The sequence below is a fragment of the Leucoraja erinacea genome, chromosome 6, assembly GCF_028641065.1.
Source record: "Leucoraja erinacea ecotype New England chromosome 6, Leri_hhj_1, whole genome shotgun sequence".
Lineage (NCBI taxonomy): Eukaryota > Metazoa > Chordata > Chondrichthyes > Rajiformes > Rajidae > Leucoraja > Leucoraja erinaceus.
In genome coordinates, this window is record NC_073382.1 from 85,859,039 (window position 1) to 85,874,026 (window position 14,988).

At 42.8% G+C, this 14,988-nt stretch overlaps 1 protein-coding gene across 1 annotated transcript in view; it reads left to right on the forward strand.

Moving 5' to 3' along the window:
• The window catches only part of dnajc3a (DnaJ (Hsp40) homolog, subfamily C, member 3a), a 68,416-nt gene extending 54,829 nt beyond the window's left edge, over positions 1-13,587 (forward strand). Inside the window, exons 11-12 of the mRNA XM_055637516.1 lie at positions 2,574-2,722; positions 11,691-13,587. Of these exons, the coding sequence (XP_055493491.1) occupies positions 2,574-2,722; positions 11,691-11,848 (307 nt within the window). The 3' untranslated portion in view covers positions 11,849-13,587. The remainder of the gene's footprint in view (positions 1-2,573; positions 2,723-11,690) is intronic.
• Positions 13,588-14,988: the final 1,401 nt, after the last annotated feature.

The window sequence follows — 14,988 nt, forward strand, 5'->3', positions numbered from 1 at the left end:
CTTTGTGTGCAAGTCCAGCTGAAGGGCCTGTTTCTATGCTTCATGACTGACAAAAAACCATGCCCCCAGGTCGATGTAGTTTGGAGCTTATTTGTAGTGTTTAATAGCCTGATTGTTGCTGGAGAGAGCGGCTCCTGAACATGATCATTAGTTTTCAGGCTGGTGTACCACCTTCTTGATGGCAGGAGTGGAATGAGATTGTGGCCAGGGTGATGTAGATCACTGATGATGCTGGCTGCCTTTTTGACTCCATGACTCCTGTAGACCCCTTTACTGGTGGGGAGGTCAGAACCCCTGATGGACTGTGCAGTGTTCACCACATTTTGCAATCTCCTTCGTTCATGGGCACTCCAGTTGCTGAAGCAGACTGTGATACAACCAGTCAATATGATTTCTATTGTTTACATGCGGAAGTTAAAAAGAGTATTTGTCAACTTACCAAATCTCTCCAATCTTCTTGGAGGAACTGAGGTGTTTTCTTTATGATTGCACCAATCTGCTTGGATCAAGACGCATCTTCAGAGATGTGTACGCCCAGGAATTTGAGGGTTGTGACTCTTGATGGAGACAGGTTTGTGGGCCCTCTGCCTTCCTCTTCCAAAGTTGACAATAAGTTCCTTGTTTTTCCTGATGTTGAGAGCAACGTTGTTGTTCTAGCAGCATTTGGTCAGTCAGCTGATCGCCCACCCATACTCTGACTTGTCGTCATCTGTAATTCGTCCAACAACAGTGGTGTCAACGGCGACTTTGAGGATGGAATTAGAACTGTGTGTGGTTACACTATCATGAGTATAGAGTGAGTAGAGCAGGGGACTGAGCATACAGCCTTGAGCTGTTCCTGGACTGATGATTTTCGAGGAGGAAGTGTTGCTGTCAATTCATACTGATTGTGGTCTGTTGATGAGGAAGACATGGATCCATTTGTAGAGAATGTGCAGAGACCCAGTTCCATAAGCCTGATAACTTGTTTGGAGGGGATAGTGGTGATTAATGCAAATCTGTAGTCCATGTACAACAGCCTGGCGTATGTGTTTTGATTGTCCAAGTGGTCTCGTACAGAGTGGAGAGCCAGCGAGTTTACATTGTCCGTTGACCTGTTGTGGAGGTAATCAAATTGTAGTGGGTCCTGGTTCGTGTTGAGGTAGGAGTTGATGTGCGCCATAACCAACCTCTCAAACCCCTTGAGAAAGAGTACATGCAAACAGTGAAACTGAGCAGGATGACAATGAAACTAATAGGATGACTAGGGTGGGGGAGGGACAGAAAGAGAGGGAATGCAAGGGTTACTTGAAACACTTTAATTCCACTTCCCACTCTCATTGTGACCTTTCTGTCCTGGGCCGCCGCCACTATCAGAGTGAGGTCAAACGCAAATTGGAGGATCAGCACCATATATTTTGCTGAGACAGCTTTCAGCCCAGCGGATTGAATATCGATTTCTCTAATTCCATGTAACCCTTGCATTCCCTCTCTTTCTAATGTTCCCGTACCATAGTCATCCTACTAGTTTCACTGTCGTCCTGCATAGTTTCACCGTTTGTATCTACTTGTTACCACCTATTCCACAGCCAACAATGGAGGATTGTTGACTCTCGTTTCATTGATCATGGCTTCAGCCTTTGATTTGTTCTTTTCATACCTTTCATTCGTTTGTTCTTCGTGCCTTTTCATACCTTTTAGTTTCCATCCGCCGACTCAGTCTGAGAAGGGTCTCAACCAGAAACGTCACCTATTCCTCCCCTCCAGAGATGCCGCCTGAGCCGCTGAGTTACTCCAGCATTTTGTGTCTATCTTCGGTGTAAACCAGCAACTGCAGTTCCTTCCTACACACGCACAAAGCACTTCACATTAGTGCCACCATTATTGTAGTAATTGAGGCATTTTGGCTTGCTCTTCTTGGGCACTGGTATTATTGATGCCCGCTTAAAGCAGGTGGGGGGCCTCAGTAATGAGAGTTTGAAGATGTCTGCAAAAACTTCAGCCACTTGGTCTGCACAGATTTGAAGAACACAATCAGGTGTACTATCAGGTACAGACAGTTTCTGAGATTTAGCTTTCCTTTGCGTCAGCTCTGTGACTTTGTGTAGTAATTGCAAATATAGTTTATTTTAAAATGTTAGGCAGCTTATGGGACGTAGCTTACATTGAGTGATTTCCCAAAATATTCAAGATGTTAATTTTACAAATTCAAGTAAAAATAATAAGTTCATAAATGCTGTTAGCAAAACACAAAGTGCTGAAGGAACTCAGCAGGTCAGGCTGCATCTGTGGGAGGAAATGGGGACAGAGGAAGCATCCCAACCCAAATGCCAAGTCCATTTTCCTATGCAAATGTTTTGCTTAGATTTCCAACATCTGCATTTTTTTGTGTTCACAAAATGCTTTTAACTGTACTTCCAGACTTGCGTCTTTATCCCTTAAATTATTTCCAAAAGACTGCATGATGCAGCTATAGATCTTGCCAATCTTTTCAATTAAAGGAAAGCAACATTGAATGTGTATAACTTGTGTGGTTTAATCTATTAAACAGATCAATAGTTGTACACAGTTTCATTGAACTTTTTTCTCAACAGAAACGCTAAAAAACGGGAGATAATAAAAGCGTACAGAAAACTAGCAATGCAGTGGCATCCTGATAACTTCCAGGAAGAAAATGAGAAGAAGCAAGCTGAAAAAAAATTCATAGACATAGCAGCTGCTAAAGAAGTACTCACAGATCCAGGTGAGGGATTTTTGTTTTAGACATCTCCTTTCCTAGATATTTTATGTTTCCATTGTATGTTAACATTAGGTGCGAGCCATTGAGAAACTGGGATGACGAGGAAAATTGAGGCATTGGTCAAGAGTAACAAGGAGGCATGGGACAGATGTAGGCGCCTGGAATCAAGTGTATTCCCGGAGGATTTTTGGGAACTAAAGGGCCTGTCCCACTTGGCCACCATTTACACGACAGGCCGGTATTGACTGACGTGCAACGGTCGCGAGCGTCATCATGTGTCCGCACAGCCGTCTGGAGCGCGTGACGTCACTTGAAGATAGACACAAAATGCAGGAGTAACTCTGCGGGACCGGCAGCATCTCTGGAGAAAAGGAATGGATGATGAAGAGTCTCGACCCGAAACGTCACCCATTGCTTCTCTCCAGAGATGCTGCCGGTCCCGTTGAGTTACGCCAGCATTTTGTGTCTATCTCCAATCGTCTTCGCCCTGCTCTGGGAGTAGGAGTGGGGGCGGACCCGCATCCGTAACGGCCGTGAGCCCCAGACCGAGCTCGCCGATCATTTGCCTGCTTCTGCTGCTGTTGGAGGTGAGACGTTGTGCCTGTCTTGAGCCTGTCCCACTTTGGCCATCAGTTACGCGGTAGGCCGCTGGCACGCAAAGATTTCACACAGGACTAAGTCCACACTCCTCCACAACACTCCACGCGCTACCCACACGCTAGCAGGTCACGTGAATGGCACGCGAATGACAGCCAAGTGGGACAGGCCCTTAAGGAACAAACTAAACAAGTGAATTAGAAGGGCAAAAAGGGTACAGGAGATGGCTCTGGCAGATAGCATTAAGGATAATCCAAAGAGATTGGGACCCCCTATGGAATCAACTGTGTGGAGCCCGGCAAGGTGCCAGAAGACTGGAGGGTGACAAATGTGCCTGTATTCGAGAAGGGCTGCAGGGATAAAGTTGGGAACTATTGGCCAGTGAGCTTAACATTTGTGGTTAGAAAATTACGAGAGAATATTCTGCAGGATAGGATATACATGCATTGAGATGGACTTGGGCTGATTTGGGATAGTCAGCATGGTTTTGTTCGTGGGAGGTTATGTCTCTCGAATCTGAGTTGTTTGAGGATGTAACCAAAAAGGTTTACATGGTATGATTAGCAACTTTGCAGATGACACAAAAGTGGGTGGTATTGCAGATAGTGAAGATGATTGTCAAAAATTGCAGCAGGATTGTAATTGGTTGGGCAGAGGGGCTGAGGAATGATTGATAGAATTTGATAGAGAGAAATGTGAGGTACTGTATTTTTGGAAGTTTAACATTGGCAGTGAACGGAGGGGCTCTAGGGGGTGTTGTAGAGCAGAGGGATCTAGGAGTACAGCTACACCGTTCGTTGAAAGTGGCATCACAGGTAGATAGGATGGTCAAAAAGACTTTTGGCACATTGGCCTTCATCAGTCAGGGGATTGAGTAAAGAAGTTGGGAGGTCATGTTGCAGTTGTATAAGATGTTGGTGAGGTGAGTTATAGAGTGATACAGTGTGGAAACAGGCCCTTCGGTCCAACTTGACCACACTGGCCAACATGTCCCACCTACACTAGTCCCACCTGCTTGTGCTTGGTCTATATCCCTCCAAACCTTTCGTATACATGTACCTGTCGAGCTGTTTCTTAAACGTTTGGATAGTCCCAGCCTCAACTACCTCCTCTGGCAACTTGTTCCATACACCCACCACCCTTTGTGTGGAAAAAGTTATCCCTCCGATTCCTATTAAATCTTTTCCCCTTGAACCTATGTCCTCTGGTCCTTGATTCCACTACTCTGGGCAAGAGATTTTGTGCATCTAAGTATTTGTAGCATTGTGTTCAATTCTGGGCACCATGTTATGGGAAATATGTTGTCAAGTTGGAAAAGGTGCAGAGAAGATTTACAAGAATGTTGCCAAGACTCTAGGGCCTGTAATTCTCATTGTCTATAAGGAGAGGTTGAGCAGGGCAGGAACAGGAAAAAATCATGTGAAATAGATCAGGTAGATAGATGCACAGAGTCTCTTGGCCAGAGTATGGGAATTGAGAACCAGAGGTCATCAGGTAAGGGAGAAAAAGGTTGAGTATGTAATCTAGCAGTTGGGACTTGGGCTGGGGAGTTACTTTCATGGTCGTGAGGAGTTCCTGCTACGTTCTGGGAACTAGTCGTGGCCTCATTATGGGCGCCATGAATTTTTCAACATGTTGAAAATATAGCGGCAACTAGAATGAAGCCGCCATGGAGAGTAGTGAGAATTCTCGACCCATAGGTGGGTCGCCAGGAGGTCCTAATGGGTTGCCAGTAGGTTGGAGGTTCTTGTAGGTTGTAACCGGAGCTACTCATTGGCTCATTGGGGGAAAAAGGTAAGCAGTAGTTTTCAGAACTAAAGATAACCGACTGGCAATGTTAAATGTCCGCCGAGCTTCGCAGCTGACTTCTTAAAAGTCTGATCCCCCCCCCCCCCATTCTCCCTGGAGCTCTCTACCCCCCCCCCCCCCCCCTCTTTTAAAGGACTTACCGTACACTGTGCTTTAGCCGTCTTTTTACAGTGCCAACCTTCCTGTTCATGTCTGTTTCACCTTGGCTTTGCACCGTGTGAATTTTTTACAGCGCTCCCTGCCTCCCCACTTGCCCTGTCCCCCGCCTGCATAACGGGCTGGTGAAGGAAGTGGGCTGGTGAAGGAAGCGACGTGTGTGTGTGTGTGTGTTCCACTCTGATAGTCGCCGTTCCAGTTGCTGGTTTTTCTGGCGACTGCCGGCAACTTGACAGTCGCCTAAGCGGGACAGGCCCATAAATGTACTTTTAGGCAATTTCTGAGCAGAAAGACAGATTTAACATATCAAGTCAATGTTCATAAATTGTAGGAGCAGAATTGGGCCTGCTCATTCATGGCTGATCTATCTCTCTCTCTCACCCACATTCTCCTGCCTTCTCCCAATAACCCCTGACACCCATACTATTCAAGAATCTGTCTATCTCCACCTTAAAAATATCCATTGACGGCCTCCAAGGCTTTGTGTGGCAATGAATTCCACAGATTCACCATCCTCAAACGAGATAAATTTGTCCTCTTCTCCTGGTGTGTTCGATAAATCACTGGATTCAGACAACAGAGTTTGATTCATTGAGTATTTTATTACACTACCAAATAAGGCACATGCACTTATGTTTCCCCGTATGTCCCTGTACACTCGCAAACACAGCAGAGCACGCCGCAGGATGGTTCTGTTCTTGATCACCTGCCACCATTCGTGACATGGTCCAAGGCTGGAGCTCTCTACCTGAAAGGGCGCCCAGCACCCCTCCTTTATGGCCTTTCATATCAGAGCAGACCGTGCCACTACCCCCTCCCCAAGTCAATCGTGAGCCATTCTGTGCTACTAGCGGCAGGGGGCGCAGGTGGTCTACCCAACTATTGCTGTTGTGTTTTGTTCACCAACACTATGCTTTCCCATAGAATGGCCTGAGAAAAACTACACTGATGTGATAGGAGTCAGACTCTCTCAGGCATGGACAGGTGCAGAAAATATCTCCCACTTGTCTGGGAAACAGTGTGTTTGAATCTTTTTCGAAGGGCTACAGAATGCCATGCTGCTAATTTAGCAGATAACTCCATTTTACATTTTTGCTGAAATTGTCTGTTTAACCTTTGCACTACATCTCCTTTCTAAATGTACTTCCTTTTATTCTGAGGCTATGGCCTCTGGTCCTGGACTCTCCCACTGGTGGAAACATCCTCTCCCCATCCACTCTATCCAGGCCTTTCATTTTTCAGTCATTTTCAATGAGGTCCCCCCCTCATCGTTCTAAACTCCAGCGAGTACAGGGGCCAGTGTCTTCAAACGCTCAACATATGTTAACCCACTAATTCCTGGGATCATTCTAGTAAATCTCATCTGTATTGCAGCCTGTCACATGAGAGGTTTCAATTCCCAGCCGGGGAGATTTCCTTTAGGGAGACGCAGTGGTGCAACTAGTGGAGCTGCAGTCTCACAACAGCGGAGACCCAGATTCAATCCCGACCTGTCTCTATGGAGTTTGTATGTTCTCCCTGTGACTGAGTGTGATTCCTCTGGGTGATGCAGTTTCCTCCAATATCCCTAAGGGTTTGTAAGTTAATTGGTCTCTTTAAAAATTGCCCTTAATGTACAGGAATTAGAAAATGAGGTTATTTGTGCAGGCAGGTGGGACTAAGGGGAAAAAAAATTGAAAAAAATTTGTTCGGCACGGACTTGTATGGCCGAGATGGCCTGTTCCCGTGCTGTAATTGTTATATGGTTATATGGTTATTTAGAATTATTACAAACAGCTGGTTGTGCTGTATCTCTAAACTAAACTAACTAGCCTGTTCATTATTTCCAACATTTCATTCTTCCTCTGCCAACGTTTGTTTCATTTTGCCCTTCCACTCTCTAATGGGATCTGCAGCGTTTTCTGATTGTACTTCTGATTTCATGTAATGTCTTTGCCAATGTTGATTTAGTGATGCACATTAGCCAAGTCTTATTGGAAGAGAATGGCATGCTAAAAGTAAACAAGTCTGTTCGAATGTTTTAACTTTATCTGAAATGAATATAGAACAGTACATCACAGGAACAAGCCCTGCAGGCCACAATGTCCATGTTGAACATGATTCATCTCTGTCTAATTAATCGCAATCCCTCCATTCCCCGCACGCCCATGTTCTGATCTATAAGCCTCTTCAATACAACTATTGTATCTACCTCCACAACCACCATCTCTAGTAGTGAGTTCTAGGCATTCTGTATATTAAAAAAACTTGCCCTGCTCATCTCCTTTAAACTTTGTTCCTCTCAGCTTAAAGCTCAGTCTGAAGAAGGGTCTAGTCCCGAAATGTCACCCATTCCTTCTTTCCGGAGATGCCGCCTGTCACTGAGTTACTCCAGTATTTTGTGTCTACCTTCGATTTAAACCAGCATCTGCAGTTCTTTCCAAAACTCCCTGGTTATAGATTCTGTTAAGTGGTTCTAACCACTTTAATTGAATTTTTACTAAATGAGTATCATCTGCAGAAAAAAGAAACTGCAAATAGCCTATTTACTAAACTTACCTTTGAGTAACAATGGCAAATTCTTTCCTTTGCATACAAAGTACTGAAGAACATATGGCTCAGTTTTCATGGCCGATTCATATTTATTAATAGCATTAATAATATCGCAATTTGGACAAATCATTTGGAAAAACTTCACTTGCATTTTACTTGTGGGGAAAGTATGTCATGATTGTCTGAAAGTTAAATTTGCTAATTTTTCAACCAGTGCACTGTACTTGATGATCATGTGATTTACTTTGTAACAGAGACCAAATTCAAATTGATTTCTACTTTATGTTGGTGAACAAATATGATCCCAAGCTTCCCAAGTCTGACATTTTAATGTGTAAGAAAGAACTGCAGATGCTGCTTTAAATCGAAGGTAGACACAAAATGCTGGAGTAACTCAGCGGGACAGACAGCATCTCTGGAGCGAAGGAATGGGTGACGTTTCGGATCGAGACCCTCCAGTCTGAAGAAGGGTCTAGACACGGAACGTCACCCATTCCTTCTCTCCAGAGATGCTGCCTGTTGTATGACACTTTAATTATTTATCCCACTTGCTCTCAGACCTTTCAGTCTTCAGTTTCTCCAAACCTGTCACAATGAAGCCTGGAGTAAGTTTGAGGAACCTGCACCTCATCTTCTGATCTTTGAATCCAATATTGAGTTTGAGTTTCAAATTTCTGGTATCTTTGCTAAAGTCGTCCAGTTTTAAGTTGACAATTTTCAATAATGATTCCAGTTTATTCCATTCATACTTACAACCGATCTGATATTTTGTTTTTTATCCCTGTGTCACCTGGATGATACAGCACAGAAACAGGCACTTCTGCTCAGCTTGCCCATGCTGACCAAGGTGCCCATCTAGACTAGTCCCACCTGCCTGTGTTTGGTGAATATTCCCCTAGAACTAACCTTTCCATGTAACTTTCCAAAAGTCTTATAAATATTTTTATACTTTCAGCTTCAACTCCCTCCTCCGGCAACTCATTCCATACACCCACTACCTTCTGTGTGAAAAGGTTGCCCCTCAGCAACTTATCTTTCCCCTGTCACCTAGAACCCACATTCTCTGGTTCGTGATTACCCTACTCTGAGTAAAGGACCCTGTGCATCTACCCTATCTTTTTAAATAGAGGCACAACCTCCAGACTTCTGCCACCTGTACATAGTGATGACTTGTATCTAAGCCAGGGCACATACAATTTCTTCTCTTCTCTGGCTTCCCACAGTGTGTTCAGATACATTGATCAGCCCCATTAGATTTGTCTACCTTCACATGCATTTGGACGTTCATCACCTTCTCGACTGTAATACCGACTGCCCTCAAGACACTTCAATTAACTGCCCCAAGTTACCACATATTTCTCAATGGTAAAATCGGAGAGAAATACTAATTGAGGACTATCATCGATGGCTCCACACAGAGAAGATTGCTTTGATTCCTGAGGCCCTTATTCTCTCTTTCCCTTAATGTACTCCAGAAATCTTGTTTGATTATCCTTAATATTATCTGGTTATCTCCTGATTCCTCCTTTAGTGTGCTCCTCAGTTCCAAAACTCCTCCAGGGATACACTTGTGCCCAGCTGCCTATACCTGGCCCATGCCTCTGTGGAAACAGGCCATACACCTACAACCCTTTGTTTTAAAGTTACCCTTCATGTTCCCATTAAATCTTTCCTCCCTCACTTTAAAAGAATGTCCTCTGGTTCTCGATTCCCCTATCTGGACAAAAGACGCTGCGTTTTCCTCGTGTGTGTGTGTGTGTGTGTGTATTCTCTCATGATTTTGTCCACCTATACAAGATCTCCCCTCATCCTCCTGTGCTCCTAGGAATAAAGCCCTAGACTGCTCAACCTCTCCCCAGAGCTCAGTCCCCAGAGCTCAGTCCCTCAAGTCCTGGCAACATCCTGGTACATTGTCTCTTTCAAGCTTGACAACATCATTCCTATAACATGGTGACACAATACTCTAAATCTGGCCTCACCAGCATTTTATGACCTTCCAGAGCCTCAATTTCTCTCATCGTCCAAGCTTCCTTATGTTCACCTACCTTCCCCCTCACTCTAACAGGAACATGCATGCCCTGGACACTTAAGCACATTTTTAAAAGCATCACACTTCCTTTTCCTGCTACAATCAACTTGAGAGAGTTCCTGTCTAATATGAGCAAAGTTGGCCTTGCTCCAGTTTAGAATTTTAACTTGTGGGCATGCCTTGTCTTTATCCAAAACTATCTTAGACCAGTAACAGTTGCTGGTCCCAAAAGGCTCATCCATGAACACCTCACCCACTTGCCCCTCCCAATTTCCTAAGACTAGATTGCGTTGCCCTCTCCCGTGTAGGGCCCTGTACATATTGTCTGAGGAAACTTTCCTGAAAACATTTGAGAAATTCTGCCCCATTTAAACCTTTAGCACTTAACATTCACAGTCAGTATTTTGAAAGATAAAATCCCCAGCTATGACAATGTTATTAGTCCTGAGACTGCCTGCAATCTCCCAGCATATTTGCTCTTCTAATTCATATTGACTCTTTGGGGCTTGAAGTACACTGCCAACAAGATGCTCATCCCTTTTATTTTTATTTCTCAGCTCCACCATATAGCCTGGACAAACCATCAGTAATGTAATCTGCTGTGACTTTCTCCTTCATCAATAAAGCCATCTTTATCTCTCCTGTAGCATCTGCTTGCTGGAACATTAAGCTGCCAGTCCTGTCCCTCTCTTAACCAGCTTTCTGCAATGGCTACACGTACCTATCCACGCCCTGAGTTCACCTGCCTTACATTTCAGTCATCCCTCAATAAAATAAATGCAATTCAAAGCAACAGATCTTCCTCGCTCCCTGCAATGCTCCTGCCTATTCTGCCCACTGAACTTTCTTTCATCACCCTCCATACCAGCTTTTCACCTGACTCGGCTTGCAGAGGGTCCTGCTCCTTGCAAATCCACCCATGTAGCACTTCTGAACCTGTCTGCCAGGATATCAGTTCCACTCCAGTTCAGATGCAAGCCATATCACTTGTAGAGGTCACCTCTGCCCTAGGATAGATCCTAATGGTCCAAACATCTGAATCCCTGCAACAACTCCGCAGCCACGCATTTATCTTCCTGTTCCCATTCTCACTAGCACCTGGCACTGACAATAATCCAGAGATCACCACCCTGGAGGTTACCCTTTTAGTGCTTTACTTAACTCCTTATACCCATTTTGCAATATCTCATTCCTTGGTATCCTCTTCGAATGTACTTACAATGTTAAATATGTTTACATTCAAGTCGTTAATGTATATAACAAACAGTACTGTAACCAGCCCTGTGGCATTCTATTGGTCGCAGGCTTTTAGTCAGAAAAATGATCCGCCAGAACTTTTGACGCCTTTCTCCAAGTCAATTTGGGCGGCACCGTGGTGCAGTCAGTGGCAGAGTTGCTGCTTCACTGCGCCAAGGACCCAGGTTCAATCCTGACTATGGGTACAGTGTGTATGGGGTTTGTTCGTTCTACCTGGGATCCCGTGGGCTTTCTCTGGGTGCTTCGGTTTCCTCCCACACTCTAAAGATGTGGAGTTTTTGTAGGGTATTTGGCTTTGGTAAATTTTTAAGTTGTCCCTAATGTGTAGGATCGTGTTAGTGTACGGGGTGAGCTCATGTCGGTGCAGACTCTGCAAGCGAAGGGCCTGTTTCCGCTCTGATTTCCAAAGTCAACTCTCAATCTTTGGATCAAAGGAAGGGGAAGGTATAAAATTAGGATCCTTGCATACTTCTCTATGCACTATTATGTTTTTGAAGTGTGGTGAATATAATAAAAACGAAACAGTAATTAAAGTAAATTTTATTTTGAGACAGGTTGTTGTAGTTATTATATTTTGTTTCTTTATTCCAGAGATGAGAAAGAAGTTTGATTCGGGGGAAGATCCTCTGGATCCAGAAAATCAACAGGGTGAAGGTGGTCAACACTTTCATCGATCTTGGAATCAATGGCAAGGGTTCAATCCGTTTGGCTCAGGAGGACCTTTTAATTTCAAATTTCATTTTAACTAATTCTTGAGTATTGGCTGCTCATTTCTGGAAAGGACTTCAGAAGATCAAGTGTTGAATGTGATGCCAGAGACCTAGTCTTCATATTTAAACAGTGTAACCCTTTTGCTCAGCCAAAAATGTCCAGCATATAGTATTTTACAGATGTGAGAGTTTTGAAATATTTTCCTGAAAAATAATGAAAAGCAATGTACACATTTAATAAAGACAATTGCCTTATAAATCTGACCCCACTTAAAACAATTTATTCTCCTGAATATTTTCTTATTGCATAGGTGATGTGAAAACGTCTTCAGCAAAGTAACAAATCATCAGTGAAATATGGGATTAAGTGGCAATAGTACCATCAATGTGTCTTAATAACTAGACCAAGGACTATTTGAATAACGTCTGATAGGATTGAGGTGGACAATGACACGCCAAATTAAATGTTTGACCTTTTTGTATTGGGAAAATTCATAGTAGAGCTTGCACTTTTTAAAACAAAGTTGTATTCATTTGATGTAAAGATCTAAAGAGCTTACCTTTTTACATGCACTTGGGGTATTTCATTCATTATGTGATCCACTTAAGTTGAGGGTAATGGATTATTCTCACTACTGTAAAGGCAAAAATACGATTATTTGCCATACAGTCATTTGGTTGGATCCTCTTCACAATTTTGGTGGACATTTGGGAATTTGAAGTGTTGTTTGTGCTATAAACCTATATTGGTTTTTAAATTGATGAAAATAATGGAGTTGCTGCAGATAATACCTTCATCACTCAAAATAGAAAGAAGACCTTAAGTTGAATATATATAATTTATTCGAAAAGATTGAAACACTAGCTTGGTGGCAAATTATTTGCGTGCCTTAATTATGGCTGTTCCATTCTTTGTACAAACTCCCTATTCCATGGTCTGTGAATGTTTGTAGATGGAGCTATGATTTCTCTTTAAACCAGCCACCTCCATTTTCAACATTTGAGGAGTAGCACACTGTTTAAATGTTCAATGATATCATTTTTAAAGTCTCTAATTTAATAGGAACTTAACCTTTCTGAAGTGTGCTTTGAGTGTTTTCTATTCATGTGATACATTAGAAAACTTCATGTTTGAAATTACAGATGTGTACTTTTTTGATCAGACTAGTGTTGAATTTAGAAAATATTCTAATGCCTTATTTGTTCTGAGGACATATTTAATGCCAGGTCTAAAAAAGACATCTCATGTACATTATTTCGGACAGAAGGTTTATGCTGTCAAAATCCTATATGCTTTCTATCTGAGAAGTGTCTGCCAATGGACTTTAGAACATTGAATGTGTATGACATCTTCGGTTTCCAGTTGCTGAAAAAAATCCATGTATTCTCGACGTATTGCACAAAACAATTTGGATTTTTTTCATGTTTTTTCAGCTTTTTAGGCTTGTTTTGACACTTGGTATCTGATACGAGATTTAAAATTACTCAAGATTACATAGAAATGACGATGCAACCAAGCTTTGCTTCAAAATTTAGTTTTACAGGTTTTGGGATTATTTCTCGCCCCCCTCCTCCCCCACCACCCCATCCCACCAAACTTTGTTCTGGATTTTCAGCTCTTTCAATGCTATCATAAATACAAATTCTGGATAGATTGTCTAATCTTTCCATTTATAATGGTGATGAATGAGTTTACTCATTACCAATGCATGAAATGGTTATGTCAAATAGTTCTAATAAAAAGTTTGAATAAAGATTATTGTACATTTTTATGCTTCCTCGTGTGTCCATGTGCTTAATTTTATTTTTGTGTATTCTGGTAATAGTCAGAGTGAGAACATGAGAAAAACCGGCCCTTTGGCCCAACTTGCCCATGTCGACTGAGATATCCCTTCTGCACTAGTCACACCTGCCCACGTTTGGCCTATATCCCTCCAAACCTTTCCTATCCAGATATCTGTCCAAATTTTTTTTTTTTTAATGTTGTTATAGTGTTGCCTCAACTACATTCTCGGACAGATCATTCCATGTACCCACCATGTGAAAATGTTTCTTCTTGGCTTCCTATTAAATAATATCAGACTTACCGTACACCTATACCCTCTGCTTCTTGATTCCCCTGATCTGGGGAAAAGTCTCTGTGCGTCTACCCTCTCTGTTCCCCTCATGACATTGTATGCCTCAAGAATATCATCCCACATCCTCTTGCGCTCCAAGGAATAGAGTCCTAGCTTGTCTACCCGCTCCCTATAGCTCAGTCCCTCAAGTCCTGGCAACATTCTCTGCACTCTTTCCAGCTTGACATCTTTCTTGTAGCAGGTTGGCCATAACTGAACACAATACTTGGAATGTGGCTTCATTAACTTCATCTACGACTATAACATAACCTCCCAAATTCAAATTAAATACCTTAATTGATGATGACTGAAAGCCGTCTTGACCGCCCTATCTACCTGTGACACCACTTGAAAGGAACTACAGTGCCCTCCATAATGTTTGGGACAAAGGCCCATCATTTATTTATTAGCCTCTGTACTCCACAATTTGAAATTTGTAACAGAAAAAAAATCAAGTGGTTACAGTGCACATTGTCAGATTTTAATAAAGGCCATTTTCATACATTTTGGTTTCACCATGTAGAAATTACAGCAGTGTTTATACATAATCCCCCCCAACTCAGGGCACCATAATGTTTGAGACACAGCTATGTTATGTAAATGAAAGTCCTCATGTTTAGTATTTTGTTGCATATCCTATCCATGCAATGACAGCTTGAAGTCTGCAATTCATGGACATCACAAGTTGCTGGGTGTCTTCTCTGGTGATGCTCTGCCAGGCTGGTATTGCAGCCATCTTTAGCTTATGCTTGTTTTGGGGGCTAGTCCCCTACAGTTTTCTTTTCAGCGTATAAAACGCATGCTTAATTGGGTTCAGATCGGGTGATTGACTTGGCCACTCAAGAATTGACCTTTTGGAGCTTTGAAAAACGACTTTGTTGCTTTAGAAGTATGTTTGGGATCATTGTCCTGCTGTCGAATGAATTGCTGGCCAATGAGTTTTGAGGCATTTGTTTGACCTGGAGCAGATAGGATGTGGCTATACCCTTCAGAATTAATCATGCTACTACCATCAGCAGTTGTATCATCAATTAAAATAAGTGGGCCAGTTCCTTCCGAATC